Below are 14111 nucleotides of genomic sequence, written 5' to 3'. Positions count from 1 at the left end.
GAGTTGCAAGTCCTTGGAAAATATGTGATAAATTTTCACAAAGTTCCTGATTTTTCTTATCCAAAAGTTCTTCTGTTTGTTTCAAAGTCTGCAATGAGGACTTGGCTAAAGCCTCTTGTAAATCTTTGAGTGTAATGGAGGGAGGAGGTGTTGGTGGGGGAGATCTAGGTTTTTGTTGTTGAGTTTGCACCACAGGAGAGGAAATAGCTGTTTTAGACAACGCAGGAACAGTACGTTTTGAAGCCATTCTGCCAAATTATTTTTTTTTTGAAAGTCACAGCAAATATAAACTTAAAAAGCTTGATTTTAAATTAAAAAAAAATTAAAATCCTTTAAAATCCGCAACCGGAAAGAAAGTGAAAGTTTTCCTTTTGTTAAGAAGAAAGGAATGCTTCCGCGGCCATTTTCTTGTCACTTTCACTTATAGCAAGCAAAAACTCCCAATAAAATCTTCGAGTTAAAGTCACTTTTTAACTAAAATAAGGATCCCCTGTCAGATTCCGTCTGTTTCAAAAGTTACTCACAAGCAGCTACAATGTAACAGCAGTGGCGGCGACGTCTGGCTTCGCTCCGAGGAACGAAGACACACCGAGCTGCGGAGAAGAGGTTAGGACTCCGGGGGAATTCTCACCTACATCCCCCCAGGAACGCTCCTGGGGGGGACTAGGGAACTCAACCCCTATCCCAACCAAACTCACTTTCTCCCCTTCGCCCGGGGAGAAAGTTCTGAGCCGCAAAACAGCTGGTCCGCGCTGTTTTGACGGCTTTGACGCAGTCCCGGGCTGGAGGCTAAGGAAAAAGCCTCCTTCGGCGGCGCCTCGCCACAGGAAGCTCCAATTTTGTTGGTATTTTAATCACGTTTCCGTTTCCAACACATTGAAGTGAGAACAAACAAATCCAAGCAATTTTATCTGACAGATGCACTGAAAATTCCTCGGCACGGACCTGAAGGTAAGCCTCTGAGCCCCCATTACCCAGGAGGGTCTGGGTAATCCTAAACAGGGTTGTTGGGTGGTTCTCTGCAGATACAATAAGAGTGGAGAAATATTGACTTTTCATTGCTCTTACTGCCATGAGGTAGGCCTTAACAGTGGCTCTAGCTCAAGATTGATCGGATTCATTCCTCGTCTTCCTCCAGCGGCACTCTAGACATCTCTTAATCCTTATCAGCTCCCTCAACTCCTCTGTGAACCATTGGGAACACCTGGAGCAATGGACTGAGAGAGGTCACATGGGCATAATCCTGTCCAGGGCCTCCACCACCTCCCTATTCCAGGCAGTGTTCAAGGCCTCAGTGGGACCATACAGTAGAACCTCAGGTAAATCGTCCACCTCCCTCTGGAACCCCAATGGGTCCATCAGTCACAGGGGGGCTGATTGATCAAATAGGTCCTACTACAGACAGGGTAGTGTAAAGGAATCTCAAAATCACTACGGCATTTTCTGACCATGACAGAGGGGACAAAAATACTCCCCCCCCTCAGATCCCATTGCCACTGCTCATACAACAAAACAATATCTGGTGTGTGACCACTGTTTTGAGTTGGGCCATGAATGATCTGGGATAGGCCCATGGCCACCATGGTGATTGTGAACTTCCAGGCTGCTTCTGAGTTCTGTCCCAGGGACAGCAAGTTGAAGTTCCCCCCAGGACCACCAGCCTAGGGAACTCTACCACCAACCCCCCAATGGCCTCTAGCAGCATGGGCAAGGAGGTTGCTAAGCAGCAGGGAAGCTGGTATAATAGCAACAATCCCTACTGATCCCACAAGCCTATCTTCAAAAATAGGGTCACAGAACCAGCAACTTCTGGAGTAAGGCACCTGAGGCCAATAAAGACTCCCAGATGACAATTGCTACGCCCCCTCCCCTGCCTTGGAGTCTTGGCTGGTGCCATACCCTAAACTCAGCCAAGCACATTTCAGAAAGAGGAATGCCCCCCTCCAAGTCTAGCCAGGTCTCGGTAACACATGCCAGGTTGGCCTGCTCCTCACTGATAAGATCACAAATAAGCGGAGCTTTATGGTTAACTGACCTGGCATTAAGCAACAACAGCCCAAAGCCTGGGCCTCTGTCAGTCTGCTGACCAGGGCCTGAGCCTGAATACAGAGGGCCAGAACATGACACCGGTACCAAACACCAGGGACATCTTCCCCAGGAGTGGCCTGCCCTCTGTTTTCCATCAAAACATCCCATGCCCATCATCATCTGAATAGATTAACCAGCCTCATGCCCCTCAAAGTCCACATCCCCCTCCAATTCTGGCCTCCTGGCTCCCCTAGCCAAGAGTCCTTCCACCCACTCTGGTACTGCAGACATCCTACAAGTAGCCCAGGGGCAGTGGCAAGCTCTCATGGTGCTTCAGCCCTTGCTGTCAGCATCGTTGGGAGCCCTAACCCACTACCTCTCCCCCATCAAACTGCAACCACCCAACCAGCTTCTCTCACTAGCCGGTTAGGTAGTGTCCCTCCCAATTCTCCCCTTTTCCTGACCCTCATCCAGGTAAGAGGGTGCTCAATAAACCCTGGTTCACTTGCACACATACCACATCCATACTCAGGTCCACTTCCCCACTGGCTCTCACCCTGAGGAAGGCCAACCATGCCACACTGGTGGGTCCCTCAACTCTAATTACTCCCACATGGGGTCCCCACTCAGCCAGTACCCACTGGGGCCCATCTGCTGGCATCATATATCCACCACTCCAGCCACCAGTTGCCACAGGCCAAAGACCTTGCTCACTCCAACTATCGCCTCACTGCAGCCCACAGCCCCCCCCATTGCCATTACTGTCATCATCGCTCAACATCTGCAGAGACTCTGGCAACCTCCTGCTAACTGTTGTGCCTGAGTGGAACCCTGAGGGGACTCCAACTTCTCTGTCATCTCCTATTCCAGGATATTCTGGTCTGCTTCGGCTCTGCTCCCTCACCCCCCACCCCCCAAGGAGGCACAAGGTGCTTGGCAGCTCTGGCTGCTCGGTTGCTGCTTGCCCCAGCCACTTGGTCACCACTCCCTCTGGCCTGTCTCGGCCCCCTCCAGACACCCTGCTTCTGATGTCCTAAACTGGTCGCTTCTCCACCACCTGGCAATGCAAACCCATTGACCACTCCACTGGTCTCCACTCTGCTCTGACCCAACCAGCTGGCTGCTCTAAACGCTCATCTTTGGCTCAAAAAACCTGGGTGAAAGACTGGGCAAGGTAGGAAACTGGGAAGGCCATCAGGGAACCGCTGGGTGAGGAAAACCTGGGCTTGAGGAAACCACTCAAGTCCACAACCTCACCTTGTAGACCTGCACCACACATCTGCTCCCATCTGCCATCTTGGCTCCATATAATATGTAGCATAGAAATGTCTATGCATGAAAATTATAACAGAGAATTTCTAGCATAATTGCCATATGCAAGATATAGATACAGGAAAGAACAAATTTCTTAACCTACTTGTACAGCCTTTCTACCAAAACATGGTGCACCTTACCTGTAGTGTGTATCGGTTTTTGAAGCAGTTGGTAACTAGTTCCCCTTTGGATAGCTGATATAGCCATGTTAATTTTCTTCCGCTGTGACGACTTGCATAGAAAGAAGTAAATCTCTGATAACTGCGCTCCAGCTGCAGTTCAAAACAAAACAAACCAACTCTAGTCACTTTCACATATTTCCGGTCTTAAGTGCATTTTATTTATTTGTTTAAATATTTTTATTGTAAATAGCTGTTATTTTATCTCTTCGTTGTGGGCTGCTGAGAGTTCAGTACAAGAAATGGCAGCTATATAAAAGTTTTTAAAAATAAATTCTACTGATATTGTTTTAAAATCAAGTTAGATTATATTCCATTATTATATGCCTTCACAAGAAAGATAACTGGGTAGTTCTTCCTGTTCAACCTTTATTAAAATGAGTAAAAACTATGTGGTCATTTTCTTACAAAGCTGCTGTGCCTTTCAATAAACTTACTTTGGAGAATTCTCCAGAGGGCTGTATTACGTATTTTGTATTACTTATTTTGTATTACTGTACTATTTTGTACAATGGGAAATCATTGATGCAGGAGAACAGGAAGACAGGGCCCACAGTGATGGGTTCTTTCTAGCCTATTAAACGAAAATAGTTTGGGGAAAATATTTTTTATATTTGTGACCTCTACTATAATGCAACTATGCAACATATCAAAATAATGAAATACATTACCATTACCTCTCCACAATCTGAAGGGTGGAGGTATGTTTGCATCTGCCTATTTCATGGCTGTCATGGAAACTTCCACATGTTCATAACTTTTGCATAAAATGCTTACCACAACAAAAAAATTGTGCTAATGAAGACAGACTAAAAGCACATTTCTTTTTCCCATTATTGCAGAGATTCATACCTTTAATTTATTTAAAATATTTTGAAACAATCCTTTATTCTGATGGATTCCATGGCAGAATACAAGAAGCATAAAAACTAATATATGCTACAAATACAATACAAAAGAAAATTACAAAGCAAATTAGACACATTAAGAATCACAGCAATCTAAGGTTAAAAAGGAAGTTAAAATGCTTGGGAAAGTAATCTTTAAACTTGTGAAACTAAAGCATCTATTTCAATCATACATCTATCTATAGGAAAGATGAGTGACTTTTTTCCACCTCAGGACTCCCCACTTTTAAATCATATTATTTTTGCCTCCAAAAACTGTAGTGACTTTTTCCAATGATACCGTACTATTAAGGGGGAGAATAGAAAGAAATGCATTATTTCTGGTCAATTTCCTATGGGGCGGGATGTGGACTTGGAAGGTGGTTTTTTTAAAAAAGTGAGAAGAAGAATATTAAGAACACTTTCTGAGTAACTAAAATCTTGTATTTCCTTCAGATATTTGAGTCTTACACTGTTTAAGGCTTGAAAGGAAATAACCCGCATCCTGAATAGCGGTCAAACGCAAATAGGTACTACTGCAATGTCTTTCTTTTAAGATCTGATAGAATATGGGCTCATCTAATTGTAGCAGTTAACATTATGGCAGCTACTTCCTACACAAATTGAAGCTTCTGAATTGGAGTGTATAAATGTTTTTATTTTGAATTATTTTGAATTTGAAACATACTTCAAAGGAGCAGTTTCCAATACAGAATTGGCTGCTGACATTTTGGAAATATTTTGAGCTTGGAATGGAACTGTTTCCAACTTGAAACACTACCAAAATGTTTGGAAAAAATTGCAAAGAAGTATTACTTCACACAGATGATATGAAGACAGACTGTCATCAGCAAACTATATGAATAATGTTAAATTCAAAATGAAAATGTTTTATCCTCAAAATGCCTAGCAATTGTGATGGAAGGCCTTAAGGACTCCCTAGTTCTATAGCAGCCCCATGATTATCATGGAAGCTTTAGTGTTTTAATTATCAGATTTATACACCACCCCATTAGGTAGATTTTATTATATAAAATCCAATATCAAAGTACAATCACATCCATAAATAACCATTAAAATCAACAACTAAAACTAGCAGAAAAAAGACTATACCCCATTTTGTTCTTTATTTCCCAAAGGCTCAGAAGAAGACCACCACTTTGATTACCTTCCAGAAACTTAATAGGGAGGTAGAAAAGCTGTTCCACAAGGCTAGGACAAATGCAGAGAAAACTGATTTTTGGACCCATAACCTGCTAGCCTCTTATGGGAAGGAGACCATCAGCATATTGCTTGTTCACATGTATAGGCAGATTCTATTAGGAGGTGCTGATTCTATAGCTTCTAGGACTGATCCATATATTGCTTTACAGGTCATAACTAGCACTATGCTTCAGACCACATGACCAGCTTAGACCCGTGGTGGCGAACCTATGGCACGCATGCCACAGGTGGCATGCAGAGCCCTCTCTGTGGGCATGCGCGCCGTCGCCCCAGTCCAGTCCTAGGCCTTCAGTCCTGTCCATGAGCAACCTGCATCAATACCTGCACAGGGTAAGGTTGTCACGCCCGCCCCCGTCTCCCCAAGCATTTTTTTACTAACCTGCCTTTCAGCTGCATTCCGTTTCTCCGTTCGCTTCTCAGCCTTCGCTGTGTGTTTGTGGGACTATCGGTAAAAAAAAAAAAAGTTCCATCAGACTTTCTAACTTCTCGCGAGATCTCGAGAAGTTAGAAAGTCTGATGGAACTTTTTTTTTTACCCATAGCCCCACAAACACGCGGCGAAGGCTGAGAAGCGAACGGAGAAACGGAATGCAGCTGAAAGGCAGGTTAGTAAAACAACGCTTGGGGGAGACGAGGGCATCTGGGCGGGGGTCGGCATGGCAACTTTACCTTGCATGGTGGCGGGAGGGTGGGGCGCGTGCCCTTCCCATGCCAGGACAGCCCGTGCAGCCCCGGGGCGGCCGTGCTGGGCGGCGGTGGGCAGGGTGTTGAGGTGGGGAGCAGGTGGAGATCGCGAAGTTGGAATTGATTGATTGACCTTTCCCCCCCCCCAAAAAAAACCTTCGTTTCCTTGCATGTGGCGGCGGTGGTGGATTGCAAAGTAGCAACAGCATGGGGCTGGAAGTCAGGTAAGGAAAGAAAGGCAATTTCTGGGGGGAGCGAGGATTTCTTTCCTTACCTGCCCCACTTATTCCGAGGCTGCTTTCCGCTCAGACGCGTTGCTCTTGCCAATGGCCCAACCGCCCAATTCAGCATCCTCCCTCCCTGAGCCTCCGGCGCTCCACCTGCTGCTTTGGTGGCTCTGTAGGCAGAGCTGCAAAGTTCTCTAACAGAGAAGAGAACTTCGCAGCTCTGCCAACAGAGCCGCCAAAGCTGTAGCTGAATGGGCAGGTGAGGGGGAAACCTGCCCCACTTGTTCCATGGCCACTTTCGGCTGAGCCGCATTGCAGCAGCATTGGGTGCAATACGCGAGGTGGCAAACAGCTGCGTCATGCCGAAACCAGCCGTTTCCCGCCTCCTGCCCAATGCCGCTGCCATGAGGCCGCGGAACAAGCCAGCTGGCAGTAAGAAACCGATATACCGGTTCCTTACCTCCACCCGGCTTCTTCCGTGGCCTCATGGCAGTGGCATTGGGTGCGAGGTGGCAAACAGCCACATTGTGCCAAAACCGAGGGGCCGGCAGGCTGTGGCTGCTGATGGACACACTTGGCCCCCATGCGCTCGCTGTGTGCGTGGGCCGATGGTGTCGGGCAGCAGCTGCCCGGCCCCTGCCTTGCCTTGCCTTGCCCTGCAGCAATGGCACCTCTGCCCTGCCCCAACTCACCTCGCCTCACCCTGCAGGACGAGCCTCCTGCCTGCCATCCCACCCGCCAGAGACCCCCTGGATCTCCCCCAACCCTGCCTGGCCCCGTTAGCCACACCCACCCCGGCCACACCCACCCAATGGGCCACGCCCACCCAATGGGCCACACCCACCCGGCACCTGATACATAAGTGGGTTTTGGGTTGCAGTTTGGGCACTCGGTCTCTAAAAGGTTCGCCATCACTGGCTTAGATGGAGTGGTAAGTACATCAAGAGAATGCCCATACAGTGAGGGAAAAAATTATTTGACCCCCTGCTGATTTTGTACGTTTGCCCACTGACAAAGAAATGATCAGTCTATAATTTTAATGGTAGGTTTATTTTAATAGTGAGAGACAGAATAACAACAAAAAAATCCAGAAAAATACATTTCAAAAAAGTTATAAATTGATTTGTATTTTAATGAGTGAAATAAGTATTTGATCCCCTATCAATCAGCAATATTTCTGGCTCCCTTAAAGGGAGTGCTCCTAATCTCACCTTGTTACCTGTATAAAAGACACCTGTCCACAGAAGCAATCAATCAATCAGATTCCAAACGCTCCACCATGGCCAAGACCAAAGAGCTATCCAAGGATGTCAGGGACAAGATTGTAGACCTACACAAGGCTGGAATGGGCTACAAGACTATCGCCAAGCAGCTTGGTGAGAAGTTGGTGCAATTATTTGCAAATGGAAGAAACACAAAATAACTGTCAATCTGGGGCTCCATGTAAGATCTCACCTCATGGAGTTTCAATGATCATGGGAACGGTGAGGAATCAGCCCAGAACTACACGGGAGGATCTTGTCAATGATCTCAAGGCAGCTGGGACCACAGTCACCAAGAAAACAATTGGTAACACACTACGCCATGAAAGACTGAAATCCTGCAGTGCCTGTAAGGTCCCCCTGCTCAAGAAAGCACATATACAGGCCCGTCTGAAGTTTGCCAATGAACATCTGAATGATTCAGAGGAGAACTGGGTAAAAGTGTTGTGGTCAGATGAGACCAAAATTGAGCTCTTTGGCATCAACTCAACTCGCCGTGTTTGGAGGAGGAAGAATGCTGCTTATGAACCCAAGAACACCATCCCCACCATCAAACATGGAGGTGGAAGCATTATGCTTTGGGGGTGTTTTTCTGCTAAGGGGACAGGACAACTTCATTGCATCAAAGGGACAATGGACGGGGCCATGTACCATCAAATCTTGGGTGAGAACCTCCTTCCCTCAGCCAGGGCATTGAAAATGGGTCGTGGATGGGTATTCCAGCATGGCAATGACCCAAAACACATGGCCAAGGCGACAAAGGAGTGGCTTAAGAAGCACAGTAAAGTCCTGGAGTGGCCTAGCCAGTCTCCAAACCTTAATCCCATAGAAAAATCTGTGGAGGGAGCTGAAGGTTCGAGCTGCCAAATGTCAGCCTCAAAACCTTAATGTCTTAGAGAGGATCTGCAAAGAGGAGTGGGACAAAATCCCTCCTGAGATGTTTGCAAACCTGGTGGCCAACTACAAGAAACGTCTGACCTCTGTGATTGCCAACAAGGGTTTTGCCACCAAGTACTAAGTCATGTTTTGCAAAGGGGTCAAATACTTCTTTCACTCATTAAAATGCAAATCAATTTATAACTGTTTTGAAATGCGTTTTTCTGGATTTTCTTTGTTGTTATTCTGTCTCTCACTGTTAAAATAAACCTACCATTAAAATTATAGACTGATCATTTCTTTGTCAGTGGGCAAACGTACAAAATCAGCAGGGGATCAAATAATTTTTTCCCTCACTGTAGAAGTAAAAAGTTGAGATCATTACTATGTAACTTAATGCACAGAAAAAAGTTGAAATCCCTGCTTTTTTTTTTCTTCCCCTTTACTCCACAATTTACTTCTCCCCTTTTTTGCTTACCCACTTTCCTTATTCTCTTTATTTTCATTTGTGTTTTATATTAAGAAAAAGAAAATCTTCCTGGCTCAACATCAGATAAAGAATATACAAAACCAGTAGCCAACATGACTAGTCTGCTATGAAAGATAAATTTATTATAGATGACAGCAGTATAGACAGAAAGTGATGGGTAAGGCCAACTCCTTAATCACCTAGTTGGACATCCAAGTTACGATTACATCAAAGAGACTGCTATCTTATTACAGACTGATCTGCCATTAAAGACCAGTAGCACTAAGCTGCAGAGCAACCTAACATACACTGATTAGAGAAAATCCAGAAGAGTGATAGCTCTCAGGTGTCTTTCTACGCTTCCTCTCAATTGTCTAATCCAAATTCCTGGACTTACATGGCTCTATACAGACAGGAGCAAAATGATAATATATAATTTGTTTTAGAGTTGCAACAGAAGAAATGTTGCTACTATAAAACCCATGAAACAAAACCTCTGAAGGTGATTAAAATTCAAAATAAATATTCATGCCACCTTAACAAAAAAAGGGGCCTGACAAAATTAATAAATCCTTCATTTAAAGGAACAATTTACAGACTATTAATATGATCAGATGGACCTATCTAGAGCTCACCATACTAACTACTCACTAAACCATACACATAAAGACAAGGAGAGGATATATATAGCATTTTAAGATAGCCAATTTTTTTTAAGAAGACTTAAAAGTTGCTCAATTTAATGGCTTAACCAGGTTCTACTTTGCCATTAGCCCTCAAAGAATATTACAGTTATCCTATATCTTAAAACATAAGTTTAGAAACTAAGACGGTCTCACCTCTGATGGGAGAGCGAATGCACAAGACATTTGAAAGGGCCAAGATCCAGAGCTTAGAACCTGTATGCTGAAGTCCACTGGTATAAAAAAATGAACAATTAGGTAAGACAATCATTTTATTTTGGTTAATGACCATCAAAAATGATCAACTGAACAACGAATTAGTTAAATATGTTCTGTTGCATAAAAATAAAAGAAAAATAAGGAGCCTCCTTTGTTTTCAGAGATGCAAGAAAAGATATTGGAGAAAATCACATAGGAATTGTTTCAAACACAAGAGTAACTGAAGTATTTTTAAATTAGAGATGTCATCCAATCAATTCAAGTAACAACATTTATTAATCAAATTTATATGACTGCCCATCTCACAGAAAGCAACTCTGGGAAGTGTATAACAACCCAATAAACAGTAAATATTATTAAAGTGCACAATTCCATGCCTAATGCATCGTATATTTGATTTAAATAAATGTGTTCTAGCTTTGGACTTCTGGTAGAAAAATGGCGGTTTGAACAGTCTCCAGAAACACTCTGGGGGCCGGATTCTCCATTAGCTAGTATGCTAGCAGGGTTCTAAGCCTGAAGAAACTATCCTGGGTTAGGAAAAGTCTTCAAAATCAACCCCTTTGATCCTCCAGACAACTGGGGCTTGCAAAGAAGGCTTTGGAGCTAAGAAGCTGACTGGGTGAATTGCCAGCTTGGGACGGGGCCAACAATAAGCAAGTTCACCATTGACAATCAGCCGTTCATAAATACTTTTAAAATGTACATTGAAACTGCCTTCTACTTCTTAAACACATTATTTTCCTTACTTACCTATTTGCTTCAAAAGAGGCTTTTTACAGTTGCAGTCTACTTTAATTTGCAAAAAAATGAATTTGAAATTGTATTGTGTGCTCATGATGAACATGTTATTTGTAAAGTATATAAACTATTGTTGAAATTGAATTTGGAAAACAAATATGTGAAACAGTGTATGATTCAGCAGGCAAGGAACTTTGAATACAATATAATGGTTGACCAATAGGAAAATATGTGGATGAACAGTCTAAAATTTACATTGAACTATAATTTGAAAGAAAATGTTTACAAAATGATGTATCATTGGTACTTAACACCTGAAAAATTGTCAAAGATGTATAAAGGTCTTTCAAATATAAGTTGGAAATGTAATTAAGAAGGTACTTTTTATCATCTTTGGTGGACTTGTGGACTTGGCTAAGATTCATGTTATAATACAGAAGATTTTCAAAACTAACGTAAAATTGAAACCTGAAGTTTTTCTTTTAGGATTACTAGATAAGGAATAGGAAAAAAGATTTGGAACTTTGTTATTGTATATGTTGACTGCAGCAAGAATTCTATATGCACAGAAATGGAAAGATATATCAATCCCCACAACAGAAGAATGGATGGAAAAAGTGATGGAGCTACTATAGCAGAAATGGCAAAATTGACTGCTTCAATTAAAGAACATATCCAGCTTTGTTTCTACTTGGAAGCCACTTCTGGACTTTGTGCTCGAGACAGTAAAAATGAACTCTTGATTTGGGGTTTTGCTGAGTAGACCAACAAAGTTGAGGCTGTAATTTTATTTTGTATTTTACTGAGCTGAAAAAAGTTGGAAGTCAATGGTTTTCTTCTTTCCTCCTTTATCATACACTTCTCTCCCTTTCTTATCCTTTTTCATTTCCCTACTAACTTTACTTTCATTTGTATTTTACATTGTTATAATTTCAACAAAAATTATTAAACTTAAAAAAATGTTCTAGCTTTCCAGGATCTTATTTCTCTTTAATTCAGTCAATTAATAACTCCCAGCTACATTTGCATATTGCTAAGCTAAGCTAAACTAAGCAAAAGTCATTTCTCATTGGAACTTGCATGGGAAAACCTGGGAATTCCAGAGGTACTGGCTAATTTCAGAAGTTAAGAAAAACATGCAGAAGCAGTCACTTCTGGACAATTGCCAAGAAAATTGAACAGGTATGTCTATATAGTTTCTAGGAGTTGAGCCTGACTTATGGAAGTCTTGCCTTTTTTTATTGGAATGTGCTAGAGATCTAAGATCTCACTGGAAACCAGGTATGAATCCATTTAGAATTGATAGACTTCTAAGCTAAAATTCTATCATGAGTACTAGAATAGTATTGCACACAAAAGTCCATTCTTGGGTTCCAATCTTTCCCCATCCCCTGACCCCTTCTTTTTCTCAGCCATAAAATTATGAATAAGACAGTTTCTAAAAATGGAAGTTGGAAACTCTTAATAGTTCAAGGCAAATCATCTTAAGTACTACCAGTAGTTCTAAATTATAAGCAGTCCTGCCTTATAGGACAAAGGTTTGCTGTACATTTTGACCCTTTTCACTGCTTGTTATATAAACTGGTCTCCTGAAATCCTTGCTAGTTCTGGCCCATGTTTTAACAATATTTCTTTTGCCAGGTTCTTCTGCTATACCCAATTTGGTCCCTTCCCATTCTGTTTTTGGAGAGTTACCTTACTGACAGACTGAATCCTAAACCATTTACATAATTTATGTCCAAAACATGTCTGATTTGGGGAAAAAAGGAAGACTTTCTTCATTGATATACTATTCACTTTCACCAGACTATAAGAAATGTATATTAATATACAGGTTTTAAAACAGACACACTTTAATTTTGCTTACAATCCAATGGCTCCGAATTGGATAGGTGCTTTTTGAACTGCTCATTCAAGTCTTTGCTTACACCAATATCTTGGAACATCCTTTGAAGTTTGGATGTGTACTCAAAGCCACAAGCTTGCTGTAATGAATTATAGAACAATTATAAAGTTATACATTTTGGCAGAAAATAATGCACACACTACAGAGATACCTAGTCTACAAGTCCTCCAATATAATGTAACCCAGAGGTCAACGTTTTTGACACCAGGGACTGGTTTCATGGAAGAATTTTTTTCCATGGATTGGGGGGGGGAGGTTTCAGGATGATTCAAGTGCATTACATTTTTACATTTATTGTAAATTTTCTAAATAAACAAACAAATAAATAAATAATACAGGAAGGAAAAGAGACAATCCTAAACTCAGCCTTCCAGCAAAACAAACCAAAGACCCAGCACGCTGAGGAAGTGCTGAGAAAACCATGAGAGAGAGAGAGAGAGAGAGAGAGAGAGAGAGAGAGAGAGAGGGAGGGAGGGAGGGAGGGAGGGAGGGAGGGAGGGAGACCAACCAACTAACTCAGCACTGCGCAAGTGCCCAGCAGTCTTGGAAAAGATGCAAATGAGTGAGGGATTCCCTTGGAGACTCAGTGCTTAAGGGAAAATGTAGCTGCTCCCCTCTCCCCTCCCCCATTGCAAGCCGGGTAGGAGCGCCCAGCGGTCTTGGAAAAGGTGCAGAGAGAGAGAGAGAGAGAGAGAGAGAGATAGAGAGAGTGCTTAAGGTGAAAGGTATGGATGGCAAAGTCTTACGGTATTCATTAGCAGTTTCCACCTTCTTAAAAGATTATGGTGTAAATTTGACTTTAAAGGTTTTAATGATATATGATTTTTTAAGACTATGCCACAAAAAAGGTGCTCAGTATATGGGTTTTGGAAAGTGAACAATGCATTAAGGGGCCAGAGGACTTGGAATTATACTTTTGAATTATTTAGAAGATAGGATCCAATCTGGGTCAGTTATCGGGACCAGAGGTTTATTCTTCCGAGCTTTTGGACTTATGCTGGAGTCCATCCTCACGGAACTTCTCTCTACCGGAATGTGTGCTTTGGGCTATTCTATGCAACATATTTATGTAGTGCCTGGTTGGGTGTGGCTTCTTATTGGTTGATTGAGGTATTGATAGCTGGCTATTAAGTCATTGGCTGTTGTTTCCTTGTGCTGCCAAGTCCTTGGCTCCTAAATACCTGATAAGCTGGTGGTAAATCAGCACTCTCGTTAACGCTTCTCTGTGGGAGGGTGCCTTTCCCACGGCCCTCAAAGAGGCGGTGGTGAGGCCCCTCCTTAAGAAGCCTTCCCTGAACCCAGATGTATTGGCCAACTATCGTCCAGTCTCCAACCTTCGCTTTGTGGCGAAGGTTGTTGAGAGTGTGGTTGCACAGCAGTTTCCTCGGCACCTGGAGGAAACAGTCTATCTAG

General features: G+C 42.9%; 1 protein-coding gene across 1 annotated transcript in view; it reads right to left on the bottom strand.

Moving 5' to 3' along the window:
* Positions 1 to 14111, bottom strand: part of LOC107290400 (cullin-1) — a 160682-nt gene that overhangs the window by 37517 nt on the left and 109054 nt on the right. Inside the window, exons 8-10 of the mRNA XM_015819279.2 lie at positions 12660 to 12777; positions 9989 to 10065; positions 3483 to 3614 (exon numbers count right to left, since the gene is read on the bottom strand). Of these exons, the coding sequence (XP_015674765.1) occupies positions 3483 to 3614; positions 9989 to 10065; positions 12660 to 12777 (327 nt within the window). The remainder of the gene's footprint in view (positions 1 to 3482; positions 3615 to 9988; positions 10066 to 12659; positions 12778 to 14111) is intronic.

This window comes from Protobothrops mucrosquamatus, unplaced genomic scaffold, assembly GCF_001527695.2.
Source record: "Protobothrops mucrosquamatus isolate PMUCROS unplaced genomic scaffold, P.Mucros_1.0 scaffold881, whole genome shotgun sequence".
Classification (NCBI taxonomy): Eukaryota; Metazoa; Chordata; class Lepidosauria; order Squamata; family Viperidae; genus Protobothrops; species Protobothrops mucrosquamatus.
Note: the sequence above shows the minus strand (reverse complement) of the source record. Positions and strands in the feature narration are given on the sequence as shown.